The sequence below is a fragment of the Pagrus pagrus genome, assembly GCF_965226575.1.
Source record: "Pagrus pagrus genome assembly, chromosome: 12".
NCBI classification, from domain to species: Eukaryota; Metazoa; Chordata; class Actinopteri; order Spariformes; family Sparidae; genus Pagrus; species Pagrus pagrus.
Genome location: NC_140196.1, coordinates 27824204 through 27848247, shown reverse-complemented (window position 1 = coordinate 27848247; position 24044 = coordinate 27824204). Strand labels below are relative to the sequence as shown.

At 41.2% G+C, this 24044-nt stretch overlaps 2 protein-coding genes across 2 annotated transcripts in view; both read left to right on the top strand.

Annotated features, from left to right (window-relative positions):
* Positions 1–24044, top strand: part of LOC311267010 (class I histocompatibility antigen, F10 alpha chain-like) — a 501763-nt gene that overhangs the window by 439329 nt on the left and 38390 nt on the right. The window lies entirely within an intron of this gene.
* LOC311266492 (cadherin-18-like) overlaps positions 1–24044 on the top strand; it is a 211747-nt gene that overhangs the window by 174909 nt on the left and 12794 nt on the right. The window contains exons 9-10 of the mRNA XM_084368883.1: positions 2277–2401; positions 12407–12521. Coding sequence (XP_084225009.1) covers positions 2277–2401; positions 12407–12521 — 240 coding nt within the window. The remainder of the gene's footprint in view (positions 1–2276; positions 2402–12406; positions 12522–24044) is intronic.

Below are 24044 nucleotides of genomic sequence, written 5' to 3'. Positions count from 1 at the left end.
GCGCGCACACACACACTTTTGTTAATTCTGCTGTTTTGTTTTCCTCAAAGCAAAGAATTAAGCAGTAGACAGATATTTGATTTTGTCAGTTAACATAATAATTGGTAGAACAGTACATGACATTGAAGGAGGTGATTTTGTAACTGCAGTAGTTCTTAGTATCAACATCAACTGAACATTTATAAGTAAGGTAAGCCATAGGCCTATTTATTGCAGCTCCATTAGCATTGTGCTAAGTTGCACCTGTATTTGTATACACATTATAGTAGCTTCAAGTATTAGTATGGACATTAGTGAACATCAATGGACTTTACAGCGAGTACAGAACAAACAAATTATTTCAATGGCTTTTCTTGTCTCATTGAATCCCTCTGTAACAAAGTTCTGCCAAACCAGTCAGTCCACTAATAGCAGTTTTAAATCGACGTTACAGGATACTTCCACAGAGCTGTTAACAGGTGGGAGCAGAGCTGGACCCAGCCAGGTGACCCAACATGGGAAAATCAGACATCAGAGATGGAAATGACAGAATCACACCTAGCTGACCAGCCACCACAGCGCCGCTCTCTCTCTTTCTCTTTCTCCTCCTTCCAAATGTGTATGGCAGCCTCCAGGCAATCTCTCAGTACTCCTAGCGGCAACTCTGTCCATGTACATATAAAATTTGTCGATTGTTTTGCAGACATTTTTTTGAAATTGGCTTTAACCTGGTGCAACATTTTCATGGAAACATAACAGGTGGACACCGGGGGAAACACGTTGAAAAAAACCCAGACGTCATCATCATGACGTGTACCGTCACGCCTCTTTTGGATCCGCAGCGCCGGAGTGCTGTATGAATTGACACACTGGTGCGGCTTTACGCCGGAGCTGCTTGGTTCTGTGTGAACAAACAAAGGCGAAGAATAGGCGAACCTCCACTGCGGAGATAATGCGGCGTGTCTGTGTGAAAAGGGCTATAGCCAACGGTACCCTGACTGCTGTTAGGTACCGTGATGAAATCCTCAGAGTGATTGTCAGACTGTACGCTGGTCCAGTGGGCCCTGGGTCCCTCCTGGTGCAGGACAATGTGGCCAGAGTGTGAAAGCAGTTCCTGGAGATGGAGGGCATTGATGTCATTGACTGACCTCTTGCTACCCTGACCTAAATCCAATTGAGCACCTATGGGACGTTATGTAGCGGTGCATCTGCTGCTGCCAAGTACCACCACAGACTGCCCAGGAGCTCACTGATGCCCTGATCCAGGTCTGGGAGGAGATCCCCCAGGACAACATTTGTCGACTCATCAGGAACGTGCCCATACATTGTCTGAAGTGCATATAGGCACATGGGGGCCATACACACATTATGAGTTGCCGTGATAAAATTCACGCAGGTTGGATCAGCCTGTGATTTTAATTTTTTTGTTTGACTTTCTGTGTGATTTTGAATCCAGCCCTCAGTGGGTTGATGATTTTGTCTTTCACTGACCGTTGTTATGTAATTTTGTTCTCAACAAATTATACAATGTACATCAGTAAAGATTTTCAGTTTGAATAATTCTTTCATCAAGATCTGATGCAGTATATTTTAAATTAAGCAAAAACAGTTAAAGTATTCTTGTAAAAACATTTGTGTGCCTACATTGTATTTCTAATACAATTAAGGATGCTATTTTTTTTTTGCCTGGGTTATCCTTTAATATTGTTGTGACATGGTAATAATTGAATATTTAAGCTGCTCCTTTCTATAAGAAACTGTTGTTGAACTGAAGTATATGTTGAACTGAGATATTTTGGTGCGAGGGGTGCTTATCAAGACATTTCTGTTTTCCCTCTTTAAAATGGTATAATTATGTTCATTAGATTGAGGATTCAGGTGGGACTGCAGCTAAATTCTATTACTGGAAGAACTGCAGTTTGACTCTTCTGGGTTTTTTTTCCCTTCATTGCTTAATGAATTGATCGTTGCTTCTGCTGGGTGTTGCACAGTCACATTCATGCATACATCATTCACGCCTATTAAATTATTGCAGTAAAGATTAATAAGGATTGCAGTAGTATACTGTATGTGAAATATGGCACAGTAACAGGATATAATGAACTGTTGATGTTCTCAACAGTGATAATGAAATATAACACTGGTGCAATTTTGGGCACACCTGCAATATGCAATGTGAAACTTACAGAGCAACAAACAGCTACTATAAAATAAGTTAAATCAACCTAGTTACAGATTAAATAATAAAAAAAACTAAAACAAACACACTTAAAGCTGTCTCTTGTGTCCATTTTCAGATAACCCTCGTTTGGTGAGTCACGTCCCAGTCACCATCCAGGTTCTGGATGTCAATGACAACATTCCAACCATCTCTGGGGGCAACAACGCCATCATAGTGTGTGAGAGCACCAAAACTGGACAGGTGGGTTACTGATGCTTGTGTTTAGGAGAAAAAAAAAGAAAAACCCTCTGCGTGTGTTTGGTTTGCAACTGCTGCTGTAACTGGATGATGATGCTTAGCAGTTGGTGAATGGAAAAAACAAAAATCTAAAAAGTTCAGAAATCCATTTGTGTCCAAGTTCCATCACCTATTGTGAGGTGGCTTCGAAAAGCTGACCTCAAAAATTCACGAACTTGTGGCATTTCTGTTCACTGAAGCCTGTAGGAAACATCAAATGTACCACAGTGTCTCAAATCAACAGGAACAGACAGCATAGTATAAACCTGAATGTCATATACAAAGCAAATGCTTTTTTTATTATAATTATATTTGAAATGTGAAATAGGATAGAAAGCATTTTTACTGAAAACATCAGAAACTGGCACGGTTCATTCAGGACAGGACAGAAGGCTCTACAGTGGGTGAATCAAACCACCCAGAACATCATAGGTACTAGAGCTGCACGATTCTGGCTACGTTTCTCCAGTTGGTTGCCATTACACCATTGTAGTGGAGGAAGGCACAGATGGTGTAATTAAAAGAGTTCCATTCCAACCTGAAGAAAAGTATGGTGGAGAAAAAATATTTATGTGTGTAAAAAAAAATATGGCATTTTGGATTATTTGATATTAATTTGAAGAAGATAACAGTCTCCTCATTGCTCAACGCAGTTCAGATATTTTAATCTTGTCAGGCTTGACTGATGTTAAAGTCAAATTCATTTGTGGGGGAATCTCAAAGGTTTTGCACTCGTTTTTGGGGCACACCTCCAAAGAGGAAAAATGAAATGAAATCAATAATCTATTGCATTATCAGTCAAATTTCCAAAAGTGGGACTTCTCGATTAATGTGATCTCCGTTTTCCACTACAAAGGAATACACAGAACAACGACTGGGTCTAAATGAAAATATTTATTAATTGATTAAATACTAATCCAATGACTGAAATGAAGTGGTTTTCAAACATGAATATTTAACGTATACAAGCAATCAAAATGTATGATAGTGGATTGGAATGATGAACAGGTAATGATGAAATAAATAAATGAGGATTAAATAATCTGTTCAATACAGATTCTAGAGACTAATATTGAAGGGAGATGTGAAATTTGGAGGAGGAATTACTGTCGGTAAGATTATTATTGTTTTTATTATTTTAAATTTTAATTATTTTGACATCAACCCAGTCATGACCAGTTTAAAAAGATGGTTTGTGCCTACTTTGAGCTGCGGTGGCAGGGCAGGCGTTGAGCTTGGTCGGAACCCACAGCACTGGATGTGGTGGTCGGAAACCTCTTCACGGCGAGTTCTACTGGGTATCTTTCCTGCAGTGGTTCAGCGGTGGAAGTCAGCCAGCAGACTTTTCCACTAGAAAAAGCTGAGTTGTGGAGGTATAGGACAGGGCAGACTGTCTGGATCTCTCTCTCAGGCGGATCGATGGAAAAAAAACTTTCAGTGTCTTCAGGAAAAAAAAATCTACAAGGTTGTATAAACTTGTAACAAAGTTGTAAAAGACTCAGTCAGCGTTGAAACTTGGCTGCCAAATTAAGTACGGAAACTAGCATGCAGAACAACAAGACAAAAAAAGGTAGGGATTGCTCAATACAACTTTTTCATGTCCAATACCGATATTGCAACTAAGAGTATCTGCCGATACCGATATCAGTCCCATACCTTCTTTTCTCCAGTTAAGTTGTTAATAATACATATAATTTGTATAGAGGTACTTTGCTTAATATGGACATCTAAAAACACCATGGTCAAACTGTGCAACAAATATTCTGCTCCCCTAAAGGAAGAAATAAAATAGCCCATGATTTGCCTAAAGCCATAAGCTCTTTATTTAGACTTCAAATCAGTGCAAACTACAAACTTGAATGTTTCTTTTTTCACATGTAACCTCTGGGGTTGAACTGTAAAACATCCATATCAAACTAGATATAGAATGGACTCAATTCCAATGTTGCATTGAAGGCTATAGGACATATAGCTGCTTTAACTGTCACAAACGCTTGCTTTTACATTCCTTTCTCACATTCATTTGGTCACTTCAACATGAGAGGCAGATTCCTCTTCAGAAATATTAACATTTCAGCCTTTTCAGCTGTCAGTCTGCTCCTTCTTTCATCGATAATAATGGAGGCTGTGCTGAAGAGCCTCTCGCTCTCCACACTTGTTGAAGGTGCACTGAGATATTTATTTGCCGTAACTGCCAGGGAGGGCAGTCTAGTTTGGTTGATCTTCCAATACAGCAGTGGATTGTCCGAACGTGGAATATTTGGCTCACTGAAGTAGGTCTGCGCTTCAACACGTACATTTGTGGTGGTGGACTCCGCACCAGGTGCACTTTCCTCCAGGATCAAAAATGCTTCCAAGTTTGCTCTTGCTTGTAGCCTCTACCCATGAGGTCTTCTTTGTTGGCTCTGAGGTAGATGAGGCCCCCCTTGCTGGCTCTGAGGTGGAAGAAGTCCCCTCTGCTGGCTCAGAGGCTGTTCCCCTGGTCTTCCTCATCACTTCCTCCATCTTCATAACCTCTGCCAATAATGCATCCTTTCCCTGTGTTGAGGCTTCTGCATTTACCTGTAACGACAAAAATTAACATACAACATTGAAAGTTTTTCTGCCCTCAAGATCAAGTGATGAATCCAGTCTGAAAATGAAATATGTATTTCTGTTTTAGATTTACAAGAGTAAAACACACACACACACACGGACAGAAGAGACAGACACAGACGCACACACAAATAGTTCTATAGTTAGGAAACCTCACACACCTGTCTTTGTACCGTGGATCCAGTAGTGTGGCAACTGAGTGTACTGGCTTGGATTCCAGGTCTCTGAAACGTCGGTTTACAGCCTCAAGCAGGGTCCTGTACATGGTCTTGATTCCGTCATCAGCCTCATTTTCTCGACTGAGAATGCATTTAAGGACACTCACGATAGGGATGACGTCAGATGCAGATGCTGATGAAGTGCCCACCTCCCTTGTGAACTCCTCAAAAGGAGCAAGAGCTGCAACAATCTTTTCCAGTAGCCCCCACTGGCTTGCGGTCAGTGTGGCTGGCAGGTCGTACTCCGCTGTGTATGCACACAGGGCGCTTTTCTGTGCAGTGAGGCTCTGGATCATGTAATATGTACTATTCCACCTCGTTCGTACATCTTGCTGCAGACGACTGGGTGGCATATTCAGCTCCACTTGAATGTCCTCGAAGTTTGAATACGCAAGCGGCGAGTGCTTGAAGTGACCCACGATTTATCTGCAGACAGCAACCGTTTCACTCACACCGCGCTGCGACAAGCAGTCCCTCATTCACAATAAGTTGTAGTGTATGAGCAAAGCATCCCAAACGGGCAACTCCAAGATGGTCCATTGCTTTTAGGACATTACTGACATTTTCTCTTAAAATTACATGGACTTTGCTCTTAATTTTCCATGCATCAAGCATCGTTATCAACAGTCAGGGTGTGCATTTATAGCCAATTTCAGCATCAGACCTACAGATACCAGGGAAGCAGTGCTGACAAGAAAAATGTATATTCTACATAGCTACTGGTAGTTTAGGCATAGCACTCTCCCTGATTTTCTCTGCCGCATTGGTTGATGCCAATGCTGAGTCCTCGTCTCTTCTGAGGAGCTGGGCAACACTTTGTGTTGTGATGATATTTGTGAATCTCTGTGTGTGTACCCCCTTCTGGCAATGTGCCAATAGGGCATGCACGCCCCTGCTTGCATAATTTATTTCTTTTGCATCCCCTTTTATCAATTTTTGTGAAAACATGGAAACATATGTTTTACTTGCTTCACCTCAATTGAAGTTTCCACTTTCAACCAAGCCCACCTCCAACTGCTCTTACAACCTGAGTCCAGTTTACGGACTATCAGTGCATCCTTCTCCTCAAACTCCCTCATTCTGAAATCAATGCAGAGTTGATCAAGTTAGCTAAAATAATGTTTAACGGCAGCATGATGAAAGTTATAGCTAGGTAACGAGGAACTAAGCAGGATTTCTCCCGTGGCTATGCTACATTTTTACCTTAATTAAAAAGCTCCAGACTAATTGTGATAATTGTGATAGTTAACTACATGACTTGAGAGTTGTTACGAGTGAGAATGGAGGCTCTCTGCCCCCCACCGGGGTCATGCCTATGTTCCCACAGCCCAGTGGTCCCACAGCCCTATGTTATGGGAAGAGGTTAGGGTTAGGGAAGAGGAGGTGGTTAGGGTTAGGGAAGGGGAAGAGGTTAGGGAAGAGGAGGTGGTTAGGGTTAGGGAAGGGGAAGAGGTTAGGGAAGAGGAGGTGGTTAGGGTTAGGGAAGGGGAAGAGGTTAGGGTTAGGGAAGTGGTTAGGGTAGGAGCATAGGGCTGTGGGAACATAGGGCTGTGGGAACATAGGCATGCTCCCCCTTCCACCTAGCGTTTCATGGCTGAAAACCAACCTTGAAACATCAGTGTACAGTGTTTCCCCACAGGTTTGTAAGGACATTGTGGCGAGTGGTCGGATCGTCTGACGGCGGGGGGCGGCGGCGCGATCGGACAGTATGAGTTTTGCTTTTACCACGCACTGCTCGCTTCTCTGTGTGTGTGTGTGTGTGTGTGTGAACTCCAATAACGGAGGAAGAGCGCTATGCGGACGGAGATGAATGTTACTCGGTCGCCGCCCCGGTGTCCCAGCTCTCCTCTCCTCTCCGCAACCGGCAAACTTTTGTTTATGACGGTTAAGACTACACAAATACACACGTGTAACATCGTATATGTTATATAACATTATCAACCGCTCCATGTATTGATTTTTAGCCCGCTTTTTTGTTGTAAACAAATGCACATGGAGGAGAGGAGCATTACCAAAACAGCAGAAAAGCTTGCATATTAGTTCCTCTTTACTATAGCTAGCTAACAACATGTAATGTTAGCTCAAAATACATCATGACACACAAGGGCTATGCCTTTACAGGCTTATAAGGCTAACGTTCATTGATTAAAAGACAGTTAATAACCAAGCTAAATATGCCCAAAGCATAGCCAGCCAACGAAAAAAGCTGTTTTTAGCTAATATTAACGTTACCTTAGATGTTTCGACACTCGTACTTCATTCCAAGTCTCTCAGCTCCGAGTCTTCAATCATCACGGTTTTTTTTGTTCCCCCCCAGTTGTACTTCATTGGTTTTGCTCAGCGCAGTTCACTCCGTCTCCTCCTTAATCCATCTCCCTCCCTCGGCATGGATAGAAGGTGTTGGCTGGCTACAGCGTCCTGCGACCGGGCTGACGGTGGCTGTTCTCCATGTAGCAGAGGAAACAGCAGAGTCGACGTGGGCGGAGAAAACAGGGCAAAGCAGGCGTTTTCTTAGGGGAAATCTTTCTGCAGGGATGAGAAAGGCTGGGTTGCACAGCTCTCCTCTGGATCTGTAACATGTTTGGTAAACATGGGACAGACTTGGCTCGTCCAGCGGGGTTAAAGAATGCGGCGTAGTATGATCCAAAATGTTTGGTTGCTCCATATGAGTAACAGCTGCACAGACAAAAGCTGACACGTTATGATGGGACTGGTTTTTAGTTAGGGCATGCAGCTGTTTTTATGGTTCTCCGTGTGTCCGGCTGTAGCGTGGACCTGACGCTGCAATCAGGTACTCTCAGACAATGGGAGAAGGGAGTTTTCAAACCTAGGACTGTGGCAACAAGGCGCCAGTGGCGAACTTAGCCATTTGGGGCTCCAGGTGAACAGTTATTTGGGGGCCCCTGCATCTACCAGTCTAATGTACCTTATAGCACATATGAGATACTCCATACAAGGGATGAACAAAAGTCACTATCCTTCCTTTCTTCCATCACACTCGGCCAGTGTAATCCATATTGGATTACACATCCCTTTCTATGGATATTGCAAACTCTCATATTGTCCTAAGGCATGGATGTGTGCAAATAGATTTGAATTTGTTTCAACTTAAGTTTTCCTGATCTTCTTCAGCCCCTGACTAATGCATGTTCTCACTGACAAGATAATCTTGACAAAGATTCATGACCTTGGTTATACAATATCAGTAAAGACTTGACATTTGTTATTCCAGGGTTAAATAAAGATTTATTTAGAAAAAGAAAAAAGATTGAAAGACACAAGGACTGTCTTGTTACTTGCAGTTTATACCTTGCAGACTGATTTATCTGGTGGTATAGAGCTATATACTGGTAAAGCTATGCTTGAGCAATCCAAATACACCTTCTTCTTATTTCATACAGGGCCGTGCGTGATATGCACTACACAAAGAAATGACCATTATTTACAGTAATGTAATATTTAACTGAATGTGTATGAACATATTTTTATAACACTTTTTAAGCCACTTGGATTGACAGGAGTGATACTCCTCCTGATACACTGCCACCGCGGTTCCTGTAAAAAAGCTTGACTGCTTTGGCAGCTCTGAAATAAACTCCAGCTTTTGGTCCCTCTTCTTCTTTTTCTGTGATCCACTTTTGTATATTCGCTTCATTTCTGTCAATTTATCTCTTCTCTCTCTCTTCCCGCTATTTACTGTTTCGGATTTTACGCTGTAATCATTTACGCATACGTACAGTGTGATGAGCGTGATGCGCAACAATGGAATAGTCCATGTAGTGCAAACTGAAGGGGGGTGCACGGTTGGCAGAAAGACAAAATATAAAGAGGGCATATTTAGGGGCCCCAAAGGGCCTTGTATGGGGCCCGGGCTCCAGGCAAATGCCTGGATTGCCTAATAGTATGGCCCGCCTCAGCAAGGCGCCACCTACTGGACAGCAGGGTTGATGCACTTTTCTTTATTTACCAGGCTTTGTTAGTGCAAGGAGGCTGCCATTAGGAACCATGAACCATCAAACTTATCCATTGAGTATACAAAATCAGGGATTGATAAACAATGGACATGACAGAAATCCTTTTAAGATTAAGGTTCAAGACACAGTAGCAGAATGCTCATACCTACAGTCTGAGTACTGCTCACTCAGTACATCTGAAGGTACAAGAGACATCCTATCAAATTAAATCCAACATTAAAGAGCTAATGGTGATGAAGGCTGACTGTTACGTCCCATTGTTATGATAATGCACCATTTGCCTGTAATTTTCACACCACTCTTGCTAATATAGCCACCTGCAATCAAGATTATTTCTGTGAAAAAGTTGCAAATGACACTGCCGAAGAGGCGGAGGCAAAAAATTAGGAGAAACCCCAGTAAATGGGGGAAATCATGGATACTACACTGATGGACTGAAGTATTCTACAGTCTTTCCCTCTTTTTTTTTACTTCCTCTTTTCGATTTTGATTGATTGGTTAAGCTGAACTGTCGATCAGAGTGATTTCTGTCACTGACGTTCGCAGATTAAACATGCTCAGTCCGTCGAAAAGCCACCTACAAGTGACAACAGTCATTGACGGTCCCTTCATTAACCGACTAAGGTTTACTCTTCAATATTTGGTCCTGTTGTTGTCTGACAGAGCTGTCGAACATCATTAAAGATATTGAAACATAGTGATAGTAATAGTAAAAGCCATACTGACTCATGTGAACATAACCTCATGTTCAATTCTCAAACACAAAGACAAATATACACACTGCTGAAAATATGCTTGAAAACACACTCATCCTCTCTTTGACTCTCTTGCTCAAACATACACACACACACATGCTGGCGCGCACATATGTTCACGTTGATCTGTAGCCTTTTTGTTGTGTGTCTGACACCATCAGTGGGGGATTTATCAGCTGAGCTGCAGGCTCTGCAGCTTCTTGAACACATAAATTATTCAGACTGCAGAGCACGCTGATGCTTCCGCTGCTCGACCAGATAGCAGTAGAGACGATCATATTAAACCCAAACACGGGCCTGCCTCACTGCCTCCCCTATCTCCCCCCTCATCCCCCCGCCATCACCACACTGCCAGCCTTTCTGCTCCACAGCAGGGCCAATTCTGAACCAGGGATAATAAAACACATCTTTTTTCTTTGAGTGAAACAGAAAGGAATGGATCTACAGCACAGCAATGGCTGTCCTCATATGTATATTCACACACAAATCACACACACTCCCAATGTCTTATTATATACGTATACTACTCTCTCTTATTATCCATCCACCACTTACTTTCTTTGGTTTTTATGCAAATTTAAGCTCAAGTGTGTGTGTTTTGTGTGTATGTATGAGTGTGTAATCATTTAGCTTGGCTTCAGGCAACAGACAACACATGCTAGCACAGTCAATGCGGAAAGAGGACTCTTTTTTCATCTTGCTGGCAGTGTAGTGAATTGATGCTGAGAAGTTTTCATGCAGGGCACGTCACTCCTGGCGTGACAATTTTTTTTGCTGCTGCATTTGGGGACTACTACATTTGCATAATTGATTGCAAAACGATGAGACTGGCTGTTTAGGTTTGGGGGCATACAGTACATTTAATACTCATTTCTTGTTTGCTGTGTTAAGCGCATGGAGACGAGAGGCATTAACAAGCCTGAAGGCTCAGAGTACACTTCAACAGTGTGAATTTCCACTTGTTTTTTGTTTTTTTTTGCCTGTTTGATCTTGAGAAACATTTTGTGGCCTGTAGTGAAATGTGATTAACATTGCAGGCTGTCAACTGGAATGGATTACAGCTCAAGTTATTATTACTGTTAATAAATTAGGATGATGTTCATAACAATGATCCATTTTAGGGGAGGGTTAGGGATTGTGTTACCACTTGCAATGATATAAAGGCAATCTGTAATTTATTACAGTAGGTGAGTAACCATCCTACATCTGCTTATATCATATGGAAACAGAAGCCACAAGGAGCTTTATTCAGATTTGAGGTTGAACTGAGAAGATTCAGTTCAAAAGTTAAGTCAGAACATAAGCTGGGACAGTTATCATCATTCAGACTGCTTCTTATGTCAATTTGTGTGTGAAACCCTCAGGTTATTGAAATCACCTGCAGCCAGCTCATGCTGAGGCTGACATTTTTCGCTTGTGTTGAGCTTTATGGAAATTCAGCTTTCAGCGTGTCCAGCATGTACCATCCCGTTATAACGAACATTAACCTTTATCCCAAAAGAGACCAGGCAATAGAAAAAGCAGACATTGAAGCAAATCACCATTATACTTGTGGAATAATGTGTGCTGTTATACAAAGCAGACTTAAGGCAGGGAACACAATACAGTGAAATGAGAAAACAAATATGGATAGAATAAGACATAACCTATGGGCAACATAAAAGTAAGCACTTAATACTAGACTGATTGTAATCTGTACTTCCTCATCATACTTTGCTGACTGTCACTTTCAGAATTTATCATCCATTTCATAGGCTATCTATCAATACAAAATAGCACCTGTTTCCACAATAGACTCTGGTCACATCACATAATAGGTGGTGGTTGAAGCTTGGTTAAATAATGACTCTTCACAGAGCTAGTTGGTGAACTATAGTTGATGAGCCAGGCAGGAACATGGTAGAAAAATAAACTATTAATTGTCGCACAAAACATTTCATATGCTTCCAATCTACCAGCCACCAAACATTCATGTGTACAACAAGCAGGCTGAATATACATACACGTGATTAATTTGCTCTGTTCAGAGAAAACACACAATGTAGCCCATAAGGGACGTGTAACACATTTTTAAAACTCTATATTCAATTTTATGTATAATGTTTATTGCATATTATATTTGAATCTGTTTATATTGGCTCTGTTTAATGGGCTTTATCAACTGACAGTAATTAGACACAGAGGAGGAATACCTACAAATCAAATAATAAGTCAAGTAAACTCACCTTTAGTCCTGAATATTTCTCCTGTAATAGTACTTGCATTCTGAACACTACAGTAAACACTTATTGCAGCTTATTTGTTTCTTTATCTTGTTTAGTTCCCTCACTGATCTTCATGTCTGTACACATTCTTCCCTGCAGTTCTTGTCTTCTCAGTGGCCGTTGTTTTTAATTCCTTTACATCTCTTCTGTTCATCTCCATCAGGTGATTCAGACCATCCGAGCAGCAGATCTAGACAACTTTGCAAATGGAAAGTTTTCCTTCTATGTGCCTGCTGAGCATCCAGCCAATCCAAATTTTACCTTGAAGGATAATGGAGGTAAGACCCTCGTGAGCAGACAAGTTGTTAAATATGAGTACTTGTTTTCCCATTTATATTGTGATGGGATGCATAATTGCTGCCTGGATTATCATCAGCAACATTTTTTGAGTGAATGAATCCTTCCTGAAAGATAGCCCTCATATGGTTCTCCTGGGGGTAACTGGGCTAGAGAAGGAGGGATATGTGAATTTGAGTTGATTTTGTCACGGTGGCCACCTTTGGTATTGCAAGATCACATGACACACACTGTTTGCAAATACAATCATTCCAAAAGGAGTGGCTTTTAAGTGATGCAGTTTACTGAGTATCACAAACCCCTTAAGAATGATTCTTTGTATCATTAGAATTCGATCAGTTAGCTCCCATGGACTTTTTGTGTTAAAGTGTTAAGGACAATGTTCAAATTATATATATATATTTTCCAATTTTTTTTAAACACTATATTTCAAAAATTAAAACAAATCACCACTCAAACTCACCACTTTGTAAGAAATTCTGGCCTGTTTGCGAATAACTGTTTTGTTATTGCATGGAAGAAAACCATTATGGGAGGGTGTTTTCTATATCCATTCAGTTCTAAAATCTTGGTGTATGCCTGAAACAAAAGAGAAAAATGCTTCACAATTATGTGTGCTAGGGAAGGGCAGTTTTTACTGACGTTCAAAAGCAGGGTCGGAAATTAGGTGAATTTGATCAACCCACAAGCCAGAGCGATGGGTTAGCAATTTGGACAGGAGATTCTAAGACAGAGAGCATTCAGTTGTGTTATACAACTGACCTGTCGGGGGCAGCAATACACCTGCACTGCCACTAGTCTGCCGCAAGTGCCATTATCAGTAGTAGAGGAGGAAAGCCGGAGAGCACGTCTACAATGGCTGTCAGCATGAACTGAACTAAGCATCAATGTGGCGTTACATTGCCAGTGTAAAGCGGATGGCAGATGTCAGCCATGCTTATCAAGAGGAGCCAATGAACGACCCTAAGGTGAAATGTAGAAGTGGAAAAGAGCTGACACTGCCGAGTTACATGACTGGCTAGTTTTCGATGAGAGCAGCCAGTCAATGTTTTGCTCCCACAGTCGGCAGCACACTCCGGCCAGCAGCAAGACTAACTAAAGCTTTATTGTGGGCAGAGAACATCTGAAATGGGAGGCTACCAAGCAGGAGGCTTTGAGCGCACTTTAATTTACATTCTTGAATCACATATGCCCATGCATTCCTTGTTCTGTGGACTAACATGAAAAGGCAGAGAAAAAGAGATCTTTGTCTTGTCATGTCATTATTGGCTAAATTATAGAAGGTATCGGTCTACTGTGTTTCATATGACTGAGCCTACAATTAAAAATATTTATTCCTATCTTATAATAGCCTTCTCATCCCTGTGTCCAAGGCCATTCATTTATTTAAAAAGGTCTAGGCTATTTAATTGTTCTATATAGGTTATTTGGGAATTTTGTTTAAAATAACAAAAACGTAGTGTAATAAGTAATTTATTACAGACAGTAGTATTGTAATGTAATATATTACTTTAAAACACGGAGGCAGTCTACAAGAGGGGCCTGAGCCGGCTTTACTTCCAGAGGAGGCTCAGGTCCTTCAATGTCTGCAACCGGATGCTCCAGATGTTCTATCAGTCTGTTGCGAGCACCATCTTCTTGGCTGTGGTGTCCTGGGGTGCGAGCATCAAAACGAAGGACGCCTACAGACTGAATAAACTCATCAAGAAGGCAGAGTCTGTTGTTGGCTCTAAGCTTGTCACCCTGGAGGAGGTAGTGGAGGAAAGGATGCTGGTAAAACTGCTGGCAATCATGGACAATGCCTCTCACCCCCTCCACAAAACTCTGGACAAGCTAAAAAGCAGCTTCAGCAACAGACTCATTCAACCCCGCTGCCTAAAGGAATGGCACAGGAAATCATTCCTACCTGGTGCCATCAGACTTTATAACGCTCACTCAAAACACACAAATAATTTTTATGCTTTAAATGATTACTACTGTAAATAAAACTGCACCCTATCCTCTTGCACCATATGTTCCACTTACCTTTACTCCTCGATACTGCAGCATTTTATTTTATTTTCCTCAGTATTTTATTTTATTTAATTTTATAACTATTTAAGCATTTTATTGTATATAGTACTTTATTGTTTCTACATTTGCCCTTGTATTTTGATTGTATATGTACTTGAATGTACCAGCTGCTATATGCTCTATCTATCTATCTATCTATCTATCTATCTATCTATCTAAAATGAAGGTAACTAGTAATATGTAATATATTGCATTTTGAAAGTAACTTGACCAACACTGCTAAGTTAGGACTTAAAATTATTCTACACTGTACTGCTGCTTGGGTGGAGGTGAGCAAGTATGCACACACATTGAGTTCAGTTAAACTCAGGTAAAAAAATTGACATTTTCTGATACAGAGAATTAAAAATGGATAATCATGAGTAAGAATTTTAAATAAAAAGTTTTCATGTGATTGTAAATATTACAAAAAAAGTATAATTGCAAAATGGTGGCTGGTAAAAATGTTTGAGTTTGAGTACCATCTGGGGAAATTCCCTCAAGAATACCTTTAAAGTCAACAGTCAAACTGTCAGAGAACGTTCCCAAAAGGTCCTCTGAGGGTATTTTCTGAACCTTCAGAGAACCTATAGGGAATGTTCCCTGAGGGTTCTCAGAAGGTTTTTATGTGTAACCTTCAGAGAACCCTAAGAGAACATTCCCTGAGGGTTCTCGGAAGCTTAATTAGTGTATCTTTTAGAAAACCTTTCGGGAACCTGAGAGTTGTCTAAAGGTTATTGCTTGAAAAACCTTTACAGCACCTTTGAGGAACATTCCCTTAAGGTTCTCTGAAGGTTATATTTGTAAAGCTGAAATGCATGGGCTAGAGGTTAAATTAGAAAATTTTATTTCAGTTCATACAGTGAAGTGTAATTATTGTAATATAGTTATAAAATAGTTCTATATCTATCTCCAGCTCTCTCTCTTTCTCTCTATTGCCTATTGGTTTGCAATTAACTAAAATACTTACATTTATATATTTATATTAAGGCTGTCAATTGATCAAAATATTTAATCGCATGATTGTCCATAGTTAACTCGCGAATAATCGCAAGGTACGTAATCGCACATTTTTTATCTGTTCTAAATGTACCTTAAAGGGATATTTTTCAAGTTTTAATACTCTTATCAACATGGGAGAAGTTGAACAACCGGGAAGGGACGCCCGGTGCATTCAGAGGGCCCTGTTGCTACTGCGACAGACAGTGGGTGAAGCAAGACGAGGCAATTTAAGGCATGACTTATAAGCAGAATAATGAGAAGCAACCCATTCAATAATTTTCCGTTCAGGGAACATTCCACAAAGGGTAGGGGAACGTTCCCTGGACCCCCACAGCAAATGTTCCTGGACTGTTATTTTGGAAAGTTTTCTTAACATTATGCGAACGCTCCCCGAACGTTCAATTGTTTGCTGGGATACCAATGCACCATGGTGGTAGAAACTTAGACGCCAAACTTCTTTAGCATATGACACCATCTTAGAACACAGTAGCCAGTTCTCTTAAAAACATTCATGGCCTCTGCACTGTTGTTGCTCACGGAGGAATCCCAGAAGTAACAGTACTATTAAAGTAAATGAATATCTTGCTCCACCATGTCTGGTTTACCTGTTAATGGCTCAGAGTTGCTGCTGCCAAGTACAACATTGAGTCCTTGGGGTGTCTGTGGCTTCTACCTGTATAACACATTCTGCTAGCACAACTACCTCAGTGTTGTCTCTTTGCTTTTGGTGGAACAGGTCCCCCCCTTCTGAGATTTGCTTTAATGTCCAAGAGAAGAGTGGTGCTGTTGCCTTGGTTACCCAATGACTGGAGTTTTCTGTTTATTTCCTCTCCTCATTTATTTAGCTTTTGATTCTATCTCTTTTAAATAAACTGGAGGGGGCAGGTTGTCATTTAGTTTTCAGGTATGTGTCATGTTGTGAGATGTTCTCTGAGCTTTAGTCTTCTCTCTTTTTATGTGGCCTCACTCACCTCCTCTCTTTTCACTGTGACTCCCCCACCCCTGCATCCCTGTATCCTTTTAAATGTGTCTCACTTCCTTTCTGTCAAATTCTATTTTCTTTTACATCTTCTAATTTCTCCTGCATCTCTCCTGGTGTTATTGCACTGCATTCTATAGTTGACCTGAGACAGATAGAGGACTGAGAGGAGTTGACAGCAGTCTCAGTAATGAGACACGGTGACAAGATTCAGCCAGGGAGGTTGGGTGGCAGTCTGTGAGCCAAATGCTGCAGGCAGTTAGCATTGTTGTTGTTTACATGTGCTTCCATAGAACACACAGCCTGGCTGAATAGCTGCATTGCAGGTGTTTTTATTCTTACCTATTACAGATATTGCAGCTAATTTAGAACTGTTGTCACTGGATAAACATTTTTAGATCTAGATTTTTAGATTTAGGCTGATCTAGGTGCTATGCAAATACTGTCAAAGTATCTAAATGCTCAGTCCAGAAAGAAATGCACACAGCCTGTATTTAAATTCTGTGACCTTAAACGAGCCTTCAGGACTTCAGTGAGATTGTGATGTCACAAATATCCCTGCCCTCAGCATGCCATGCAAAAACACCAGCAGAGCTGATGCAGAAACATGGCTGGTGCCTGCTTAGGCCTGTGAGAGCTGACCAATCAGAACGGATAAGGCTTTTCCACAGGGGAGCCTTAAAGTGAAACTCGCACCAAAATGCAACCTAGGCTTTTTTTGTGAAGGAACCCGAGTCAAACCTTCGTGTTAAAGCATCATTACGAAGAAAAAGCCACTTTTAAGATTTACGGTACTTTCGTTTTCGTGTCAAAATCATTTTCAATTGCGTGCTAGGGGCAACATTACGGTAGCATCAAAACCGCTATTTTTAAAACACTAAGAAGACTCGGCACAACATGAAACTCGTAGTATCACGCTAGCAGTAGCTTGCTCTGCTCGCCGCCGCCCTGCCAGTCGAGAAGCGTCGATCCCCGAGTGTGGCGCTTTAGGAGTTTTCCACCTTTACTCTCCTCCATGTTACGTCGCACTCGGGGATCGACGCTTCTCGACTGGCAGGGCGGCAGCGAGCGGAGCAAGCTACTGCTAGTGTGAGTTGTTCAAAAACCTTCTTTTTAGTAAAGTCTGTGTACACAAACAATGTTCTCAATGCTAGTGTTCATGTGTAGAGACCCTGGTGATACTACGAGCAAAGTTTCATGTTGTGTCGAGTCTTCTTAGTGTTCTAAAAATAGAGGTTTTGATGCTACCGTAATGTTGCACCTAGCACACAACTGAAAATGATTTTGACCCAAAAACGAAACTACGGTAAATCTTAAAAGTGGCTTTTTCATCATAATTATGCTTTTACACGAAGGTTTGACTCGGGTTCCTTCACAAAAAAAGCCTAGGTTGCATTTTGGCAAGAGTTAAACTTTAAAGAGACAGGCACTAAAACGGATTGTTCAGACAGAGGATGACCCTGCTCCAAAGTCTGGGTGGATTTGCATAGGCTCAATATGAAACTGTCTAAAAACAAAAGGCTAATTGATCACTGGGCTTATTGGGTAAAACACCACACTTTAGTTTCAGGTAGATTTCTATTGTAATGTGGAAATGCTAAGAGGAAGAGAAACTGAGGCTTGTGTCTTGGGTCTGGGCTCTAACAAAATGATTATGATTCATCTGTTAACGATTCAAATGCAAAAATATTCTCGATTCATCTCAGTGTATGGCATCCTCAATGACCTTTTCAATACGTAAACATTAAAAATATAAAACTTTAAAAATAAAAATATATATTTAATATATTCAATTATAGTGGTAGAAATGTACATATACTTAATGGAGATGTATACTGTAGATGCACCACAACCACAGCAGAACTGTGTTTGGGGGCCAGCATTTATTTATCATTATTTGTCCACGCCTGCAGCATTTATCATGTTTTATTTGAGGAAAAAAGGTGTATGATAATATAACACTCTGGAAAGGACCATTATGCCAAATTTGTGGGTTTTGTTTTTGATATTACAAGTACAGTTTGCTGATAATACTTTTGTGTTTTTACTTAAAGCAACATTATGAAGAAATTGGCATTTTGTGCGATTTGGCGCACCCCACAGTGCAACACCACTCTGGTAAATACAAATCCCAGGTCTGTAACAATTTGTCAGACATAATGTAGGTGCCAACTACAAACAAAACTCAAAAGTGGCTGTGACAGAGACATCATTCATCCTATAACAAGACACTGTACTAGCAAAATGTACAAGTAAAATGATTTGAAGTTATTTTAAGGGAAAAAAGGTTACATAATGTTGCTCTAAAGCAAAATCTTCGATGTAAGACCTTGAGTGGCATCACTATTTTTCAAATATAGTATGTCTTCCACCACTAAGTAGTTAGTCAGCTCTTATCTAGTTGTTATCATTTTGCCTTTGTTATGGTCTGCTCCATCCTGTTTTCAAAGCACAAAGTCATATATAAATTAAAATGGCTTCTGTTGATAGGTTGTTATGACCCCTGAGCTTGTATGAACATTTTCATGCATGTTTTTAATTTCGTCTGTGCTTGAATGCCCTTCTGCAGTGTTACCTGTGTGAGCGTGTGATTGGCTGCAGGTGTGTTTGGCTGAGTGACTGAATGTTGATTGGCCTCTGAGTCAGCTGTTTAAAGGCCGGTTCCTGTGGGCTCTCCTCTCTCCACTTCAGCCAAACTGCCAGCTTTTCAAGTTTCTGTGTTTTTTAAATAAAACCTTTAAATTCTTTTTACTGCTGGTGGTTCTTGGGAGCTGGGAAGAGGGGAGTCTCAATTTCATGTTGTGCCAGGTTTTCCCCTAGGCCCTGGTCGTAACAAGGTAAAATGGACCAATGGTTTGCCTAGTTTTTACTTCAACTCTTACCTTAAAAGCACTTCTTTCACTTTCTTTCACCTCCATCCCTCTCTTATTCTAAGATATTTCCTCATCCCCCTCTCAGCAGAGCTGCCAGATACACCTATTGTCTCACCCTTTTCCACCCCTCTTTAACTTCTTACTCCCATCTCTTGTATTTCCCAATGAAGTTACTCATGAATTGCTTGTTTGCCTATTTTGGATACAAGCATGAGTTGTATGCATAGCATGAATGATGCTGGCATGTAGTGTAATGTGTCTTGTGTCGTAAATATTTTGAAATATGATTACATTAGTACTTTGGTTAAATAAGTATGGTTAAATTAAGGATGTGTGTGTAGGTGTGTGCAGTCCATAGCACTGAAACAGAGCGGAGGAGATCGACCGACAGACGGACAGACAGACAGAACACGTCACTGAGTTTGGTTTCTTAGCCTGCTGCTCTTTGTGGTTGTAAACAGTACTCAAATTCCATTTCCCCCCACCATTGCAGTAATCCACAAGCAGGAGGGAAAAATAAGGGACGTGAAGGGACAATCAAAGAGGGAGAAAGAGAGGCAGAGAGGGCTTTAGACTGAAAACAGCTGTTTCTATGTGCCCGTTCCAGCTGATTTTGAGTAATTATTATGAATGCTCTGTTTAATAAACGTGAATAAATGATTATTTATTGCACAAGCAATCGGCATTTCATGGGCAAGGACAACACCATCAATGAGATGTACATGATAGTTTATTGAGGTGGAATATGAGTAACAGGCTGGACACATTGGATGCATGTTCAGTGCTGCTGTGTGGCGTTACCTCTTGCTTTTCATTTTGGTGTCCATGTTAACAGGTTAAACAGTTCACACAGGACGCCTGAGACGTGCTGGTGCCGAAGGGTGGCGGCTGCGTTGCATGATCTAGAGATTCAGAGTCTTGCCTATTTCCTCTGCGACATGCACGCGGTTCTCGGTAAAAAAGCAAAATGAAAACAACCTGTAGACAATCATATGGACATGATACCAGCATGTCTGTATGTGTAGAATATGTCACAGACAGTCACGTTCTCTCCTTAGCATTGAAGGTGAACTGAAGATGAGAGAAACCTAAGAGTCAGCTCTTTAGAATGAGTTGGGACTGTAGCATGCATGATAGATGGTTGGCTGGTGGGCTGCGGAGAGAAACTTAGGAGACAGGCAGCCCTGAGCTGCTAGGTGCGAGTGCCAACCCTGTGGCCGTAATAAGCAGGAGAGGTTGCTGTAGAGGAGAGAAGAAGGGGATGGGAACTGGCAACTCAGTGCCAGTAGAGAGGGATAGAGGTTGATATGGTGGAGGTAGTGGTGAGAGGAACTGGCAACCTGGTGCTAGTAGACGTTAGTAGAGGTCGTTGCAAAGAGGTAGTGGAGGGAGGAACTGGCAACCCGTTGCCAGAAATGAGAGAATCCCTGCGTTCCACTACCCATACTACCACACTATTTAGTATGCCAGAGAATATTTAGTATGTCCCAATACGAAGTATGTGAAATGCAATATGCAAAAATACTATGATGTCCTACTATATCCAGTCTTATTTTGCAGTATGCAAAACACAGTGTGTTTCTGGCTATTCTAACCCACAATCCTCTGTGCAGTGGAAGATTTGTCATGTACATCATGGTGTGTCACGCAAATATAAATGAAGCTGAGAGAGCACAAACACGGCTTTAACAGCTCCCTGACGGATGTCAGTTCATTTGACAGAATGACAGATGAAAGCGCATTTAAGTAGCAGTACTGCGTTCTTTGTACTCTGCAACAGATATAGGAAAGAGAGGATCAAAGTTCAAGGCGCACTGTCAAGACGAAGTAGTATGTCCCAGTTGTATGAATGCTGCATGCAACAGTATGTACATTGTAGGGGGCGCTGCATAACGTACTAATAGTAAAAAGAAAAGTATCCGATTGGGAAAACACCCAATGTCCCAATTGTATGCATACTGCATGCAACAGTATGTACTTTGTAGGGGAAGCTAGATTACGTACTAAGAGTAAAAGGAAAAGTATGCGATCACGAGAGATGGAGGTTGTTGCAAAGAGGATGTATTGGGGAGTGGAACTGGCAACCCGGTGCCCTGAGTGAGGGTTGTTATGATTTACGACTTTGTTGTGTAGAAGAGTGTGTATGGAGCTGGAAGAGTTTTACTTTGTTCCTGGAGTGGTGACGGATGATCCTTCTTTTAACACTCTCTGGAGAGCCGCCATCGTTCAGTCGGACAGAAGTGAACCGTCGGGAAATCTGACTAGAGCATGTTAACCCTAACCCTTTATATTTTTTTTTTCAAGAGGAAAGTAAGGCTAATTTTGAAGGGTTTGTTTCTGTAATACTTATTCTGACCACAAGAGGCTGAAGTGCACGACTTCTCATGTCCTAAATAAGATGAAAAGCATGTTCCTCCATGGGAGTTTTAATTTCTCTCTTCACACTAAACACAGGATGCATCTATTATGTGTTAGCAAGTTATGTAACATGATTGTCATGTGTTTCTTTTGGCGAGGAAATAATTCATACTTGCCGCTAATTTACTTTTAGTGTCACAGGTGGAATATTGTGTATTACCAGCCTTCTCATCCATGGCTCTCTACAGTGAATAGTGAATCACAGCCACAACCAAGGAAGATGAAGAAAATGCATATTTCTGGCACAGAAAACACGGTGTATGCGTCTGAAGTGGAGGTTCGCAAACACTCATTATTAATTCTGCACCTGCACTTCTGTACTTGCGCTTGTAGTGAAGTGTAAAAATTATTCCATAAACCCCATCGTTTGTAAAAATATCAGACAACACAAATCTTAAATCAATATTTCCTCAGCCAGTGTTGTCTCACTATCACATTCCCAGTGAGCAAAGAGTGGTCTAGATCACGTCTTTTAGATGTCATTTAAGGACATCCAAGACGTCTAAAAGACGTCCTCTGGGGAGCCAGAATGAAAGTTTTTTATACGTCTTCTGGACGTTGTACAGACGTTCATATGTCTTTTATCGACTAATTCTGGCTGTCAGTGGATGTCTAGATTATAGCCTGGCCCAACCAACATGATATCAACCCGTTTTGGACGTCCACAGACGTTGCCTGCTCGGTGGGTTCCCTCCCCCGGAGCGCAGTGGAGAAGGCCGGACTGTTTGGTAACTAACTGAGTAAATAATCATAATCAATGGTAGAAATCCAGGATTAAGTCAAATAGCATTAAAGAATGAATGCTGTGCATATTTCACCAAGTACAATTTTGGTATGGTTGTTGTATGCGAAATTGCTGCAGTAGACACAACTGTGCCGTCAGGCACACACCGTGCACTCTGTCTGGGAACAGTGCAGTCTCTGCACACACACTCTGCCTTCTCCAGTCAGCTCACCTGGTACATCCTCACCACCTGCGCATATGGATTATATGATTTATCAGAGCCTGGAAATAAAGTCAGTGACAGCTCTCACAGAATCTTTATACTCCATTATGGTCATTGTGAGTCCTAATCATAATGCAGGAGTTCACCGGAACTAAACTTCAGTAAATAAATAGTGTTCATGTATCAAACTTCCATTTTCAAATGATATCCCAGACTGAGGGATACCTCAGAAAAATGAGCCTTACTTTCCTCTTGAAATTTTTTATTTTTCTTTTCACTCGGTTCCAAAAAGTTGTGAAAAAATGTTTTTTTCACTTTCATTTCTAGTCTGCTAGGCTTCAACTCAGCTATTTGAGTCATTGAACTTGACCCCGTGTCTGAGGTGTTATTGTATACAGTATAAACTGTACAATGGTGTTTCAGATCAACAAGCAATCCTGTTAACCGGCAGCAGGTGGAGCTGGTGAGCTCCGGAGGAAACAGCTGTGGTCAGAGCCCGAAGCTTCTGGAGGAATAAACAGTAAGAGTTGAGGAGAGCACAGACTTTATTTTTCGAAGTTTTGGGAATTAAAAATTGATTTGTCTTCAGCATCACTTTTCAACCTGTCTGCAGAAATGAGCCGCAGAATCAACTGTAATATATGGTAACTCTCTTGTTGGACTACTGAATGGAGGGGAAATGTACTTCAGGAAAGGTACAGATAAGACTGGGGGGAAAAGTCACAGGATGATAGCAGAAAGACCAGAAGTCTCTGGTGAGTGTGTGTTGTGTCTTCTGACTCAAGTCAGCAAACACCCTCTCTGCCTGCTGGTGCTCACTATAGGATCCTGGGACTATGGGAGTCGACTCTCTGCCAATTGGGCATTTTGCTAACAAAATTCTTCTCTGGTGGATATTTTCCCTTGGTGACACACCCTCAGAGGTGGTGTGGTGTGGATAAAACATTAATAAACACTTGCTAATGAGTTACTGGACATAGTTACTGTAATAATATCACCCAGATCCTATTTAAACACATTATATTATACTTAACTGCTTAAAGTGAAATGCTACTATAATGCATTACGTGTGATCAGAGAGAAAAACAATACAAAGATTCACATCCTCTTAAATAATGTCCCCTAATTAGGACCTGCAGCTCAGGCGGGAGAAAGTTTTTATGAACAATTGTGTTTCAAGCTTTAAAGTTAATGATCTACAACTTATTTCCAAGCCTCTACTGCGGAATATCT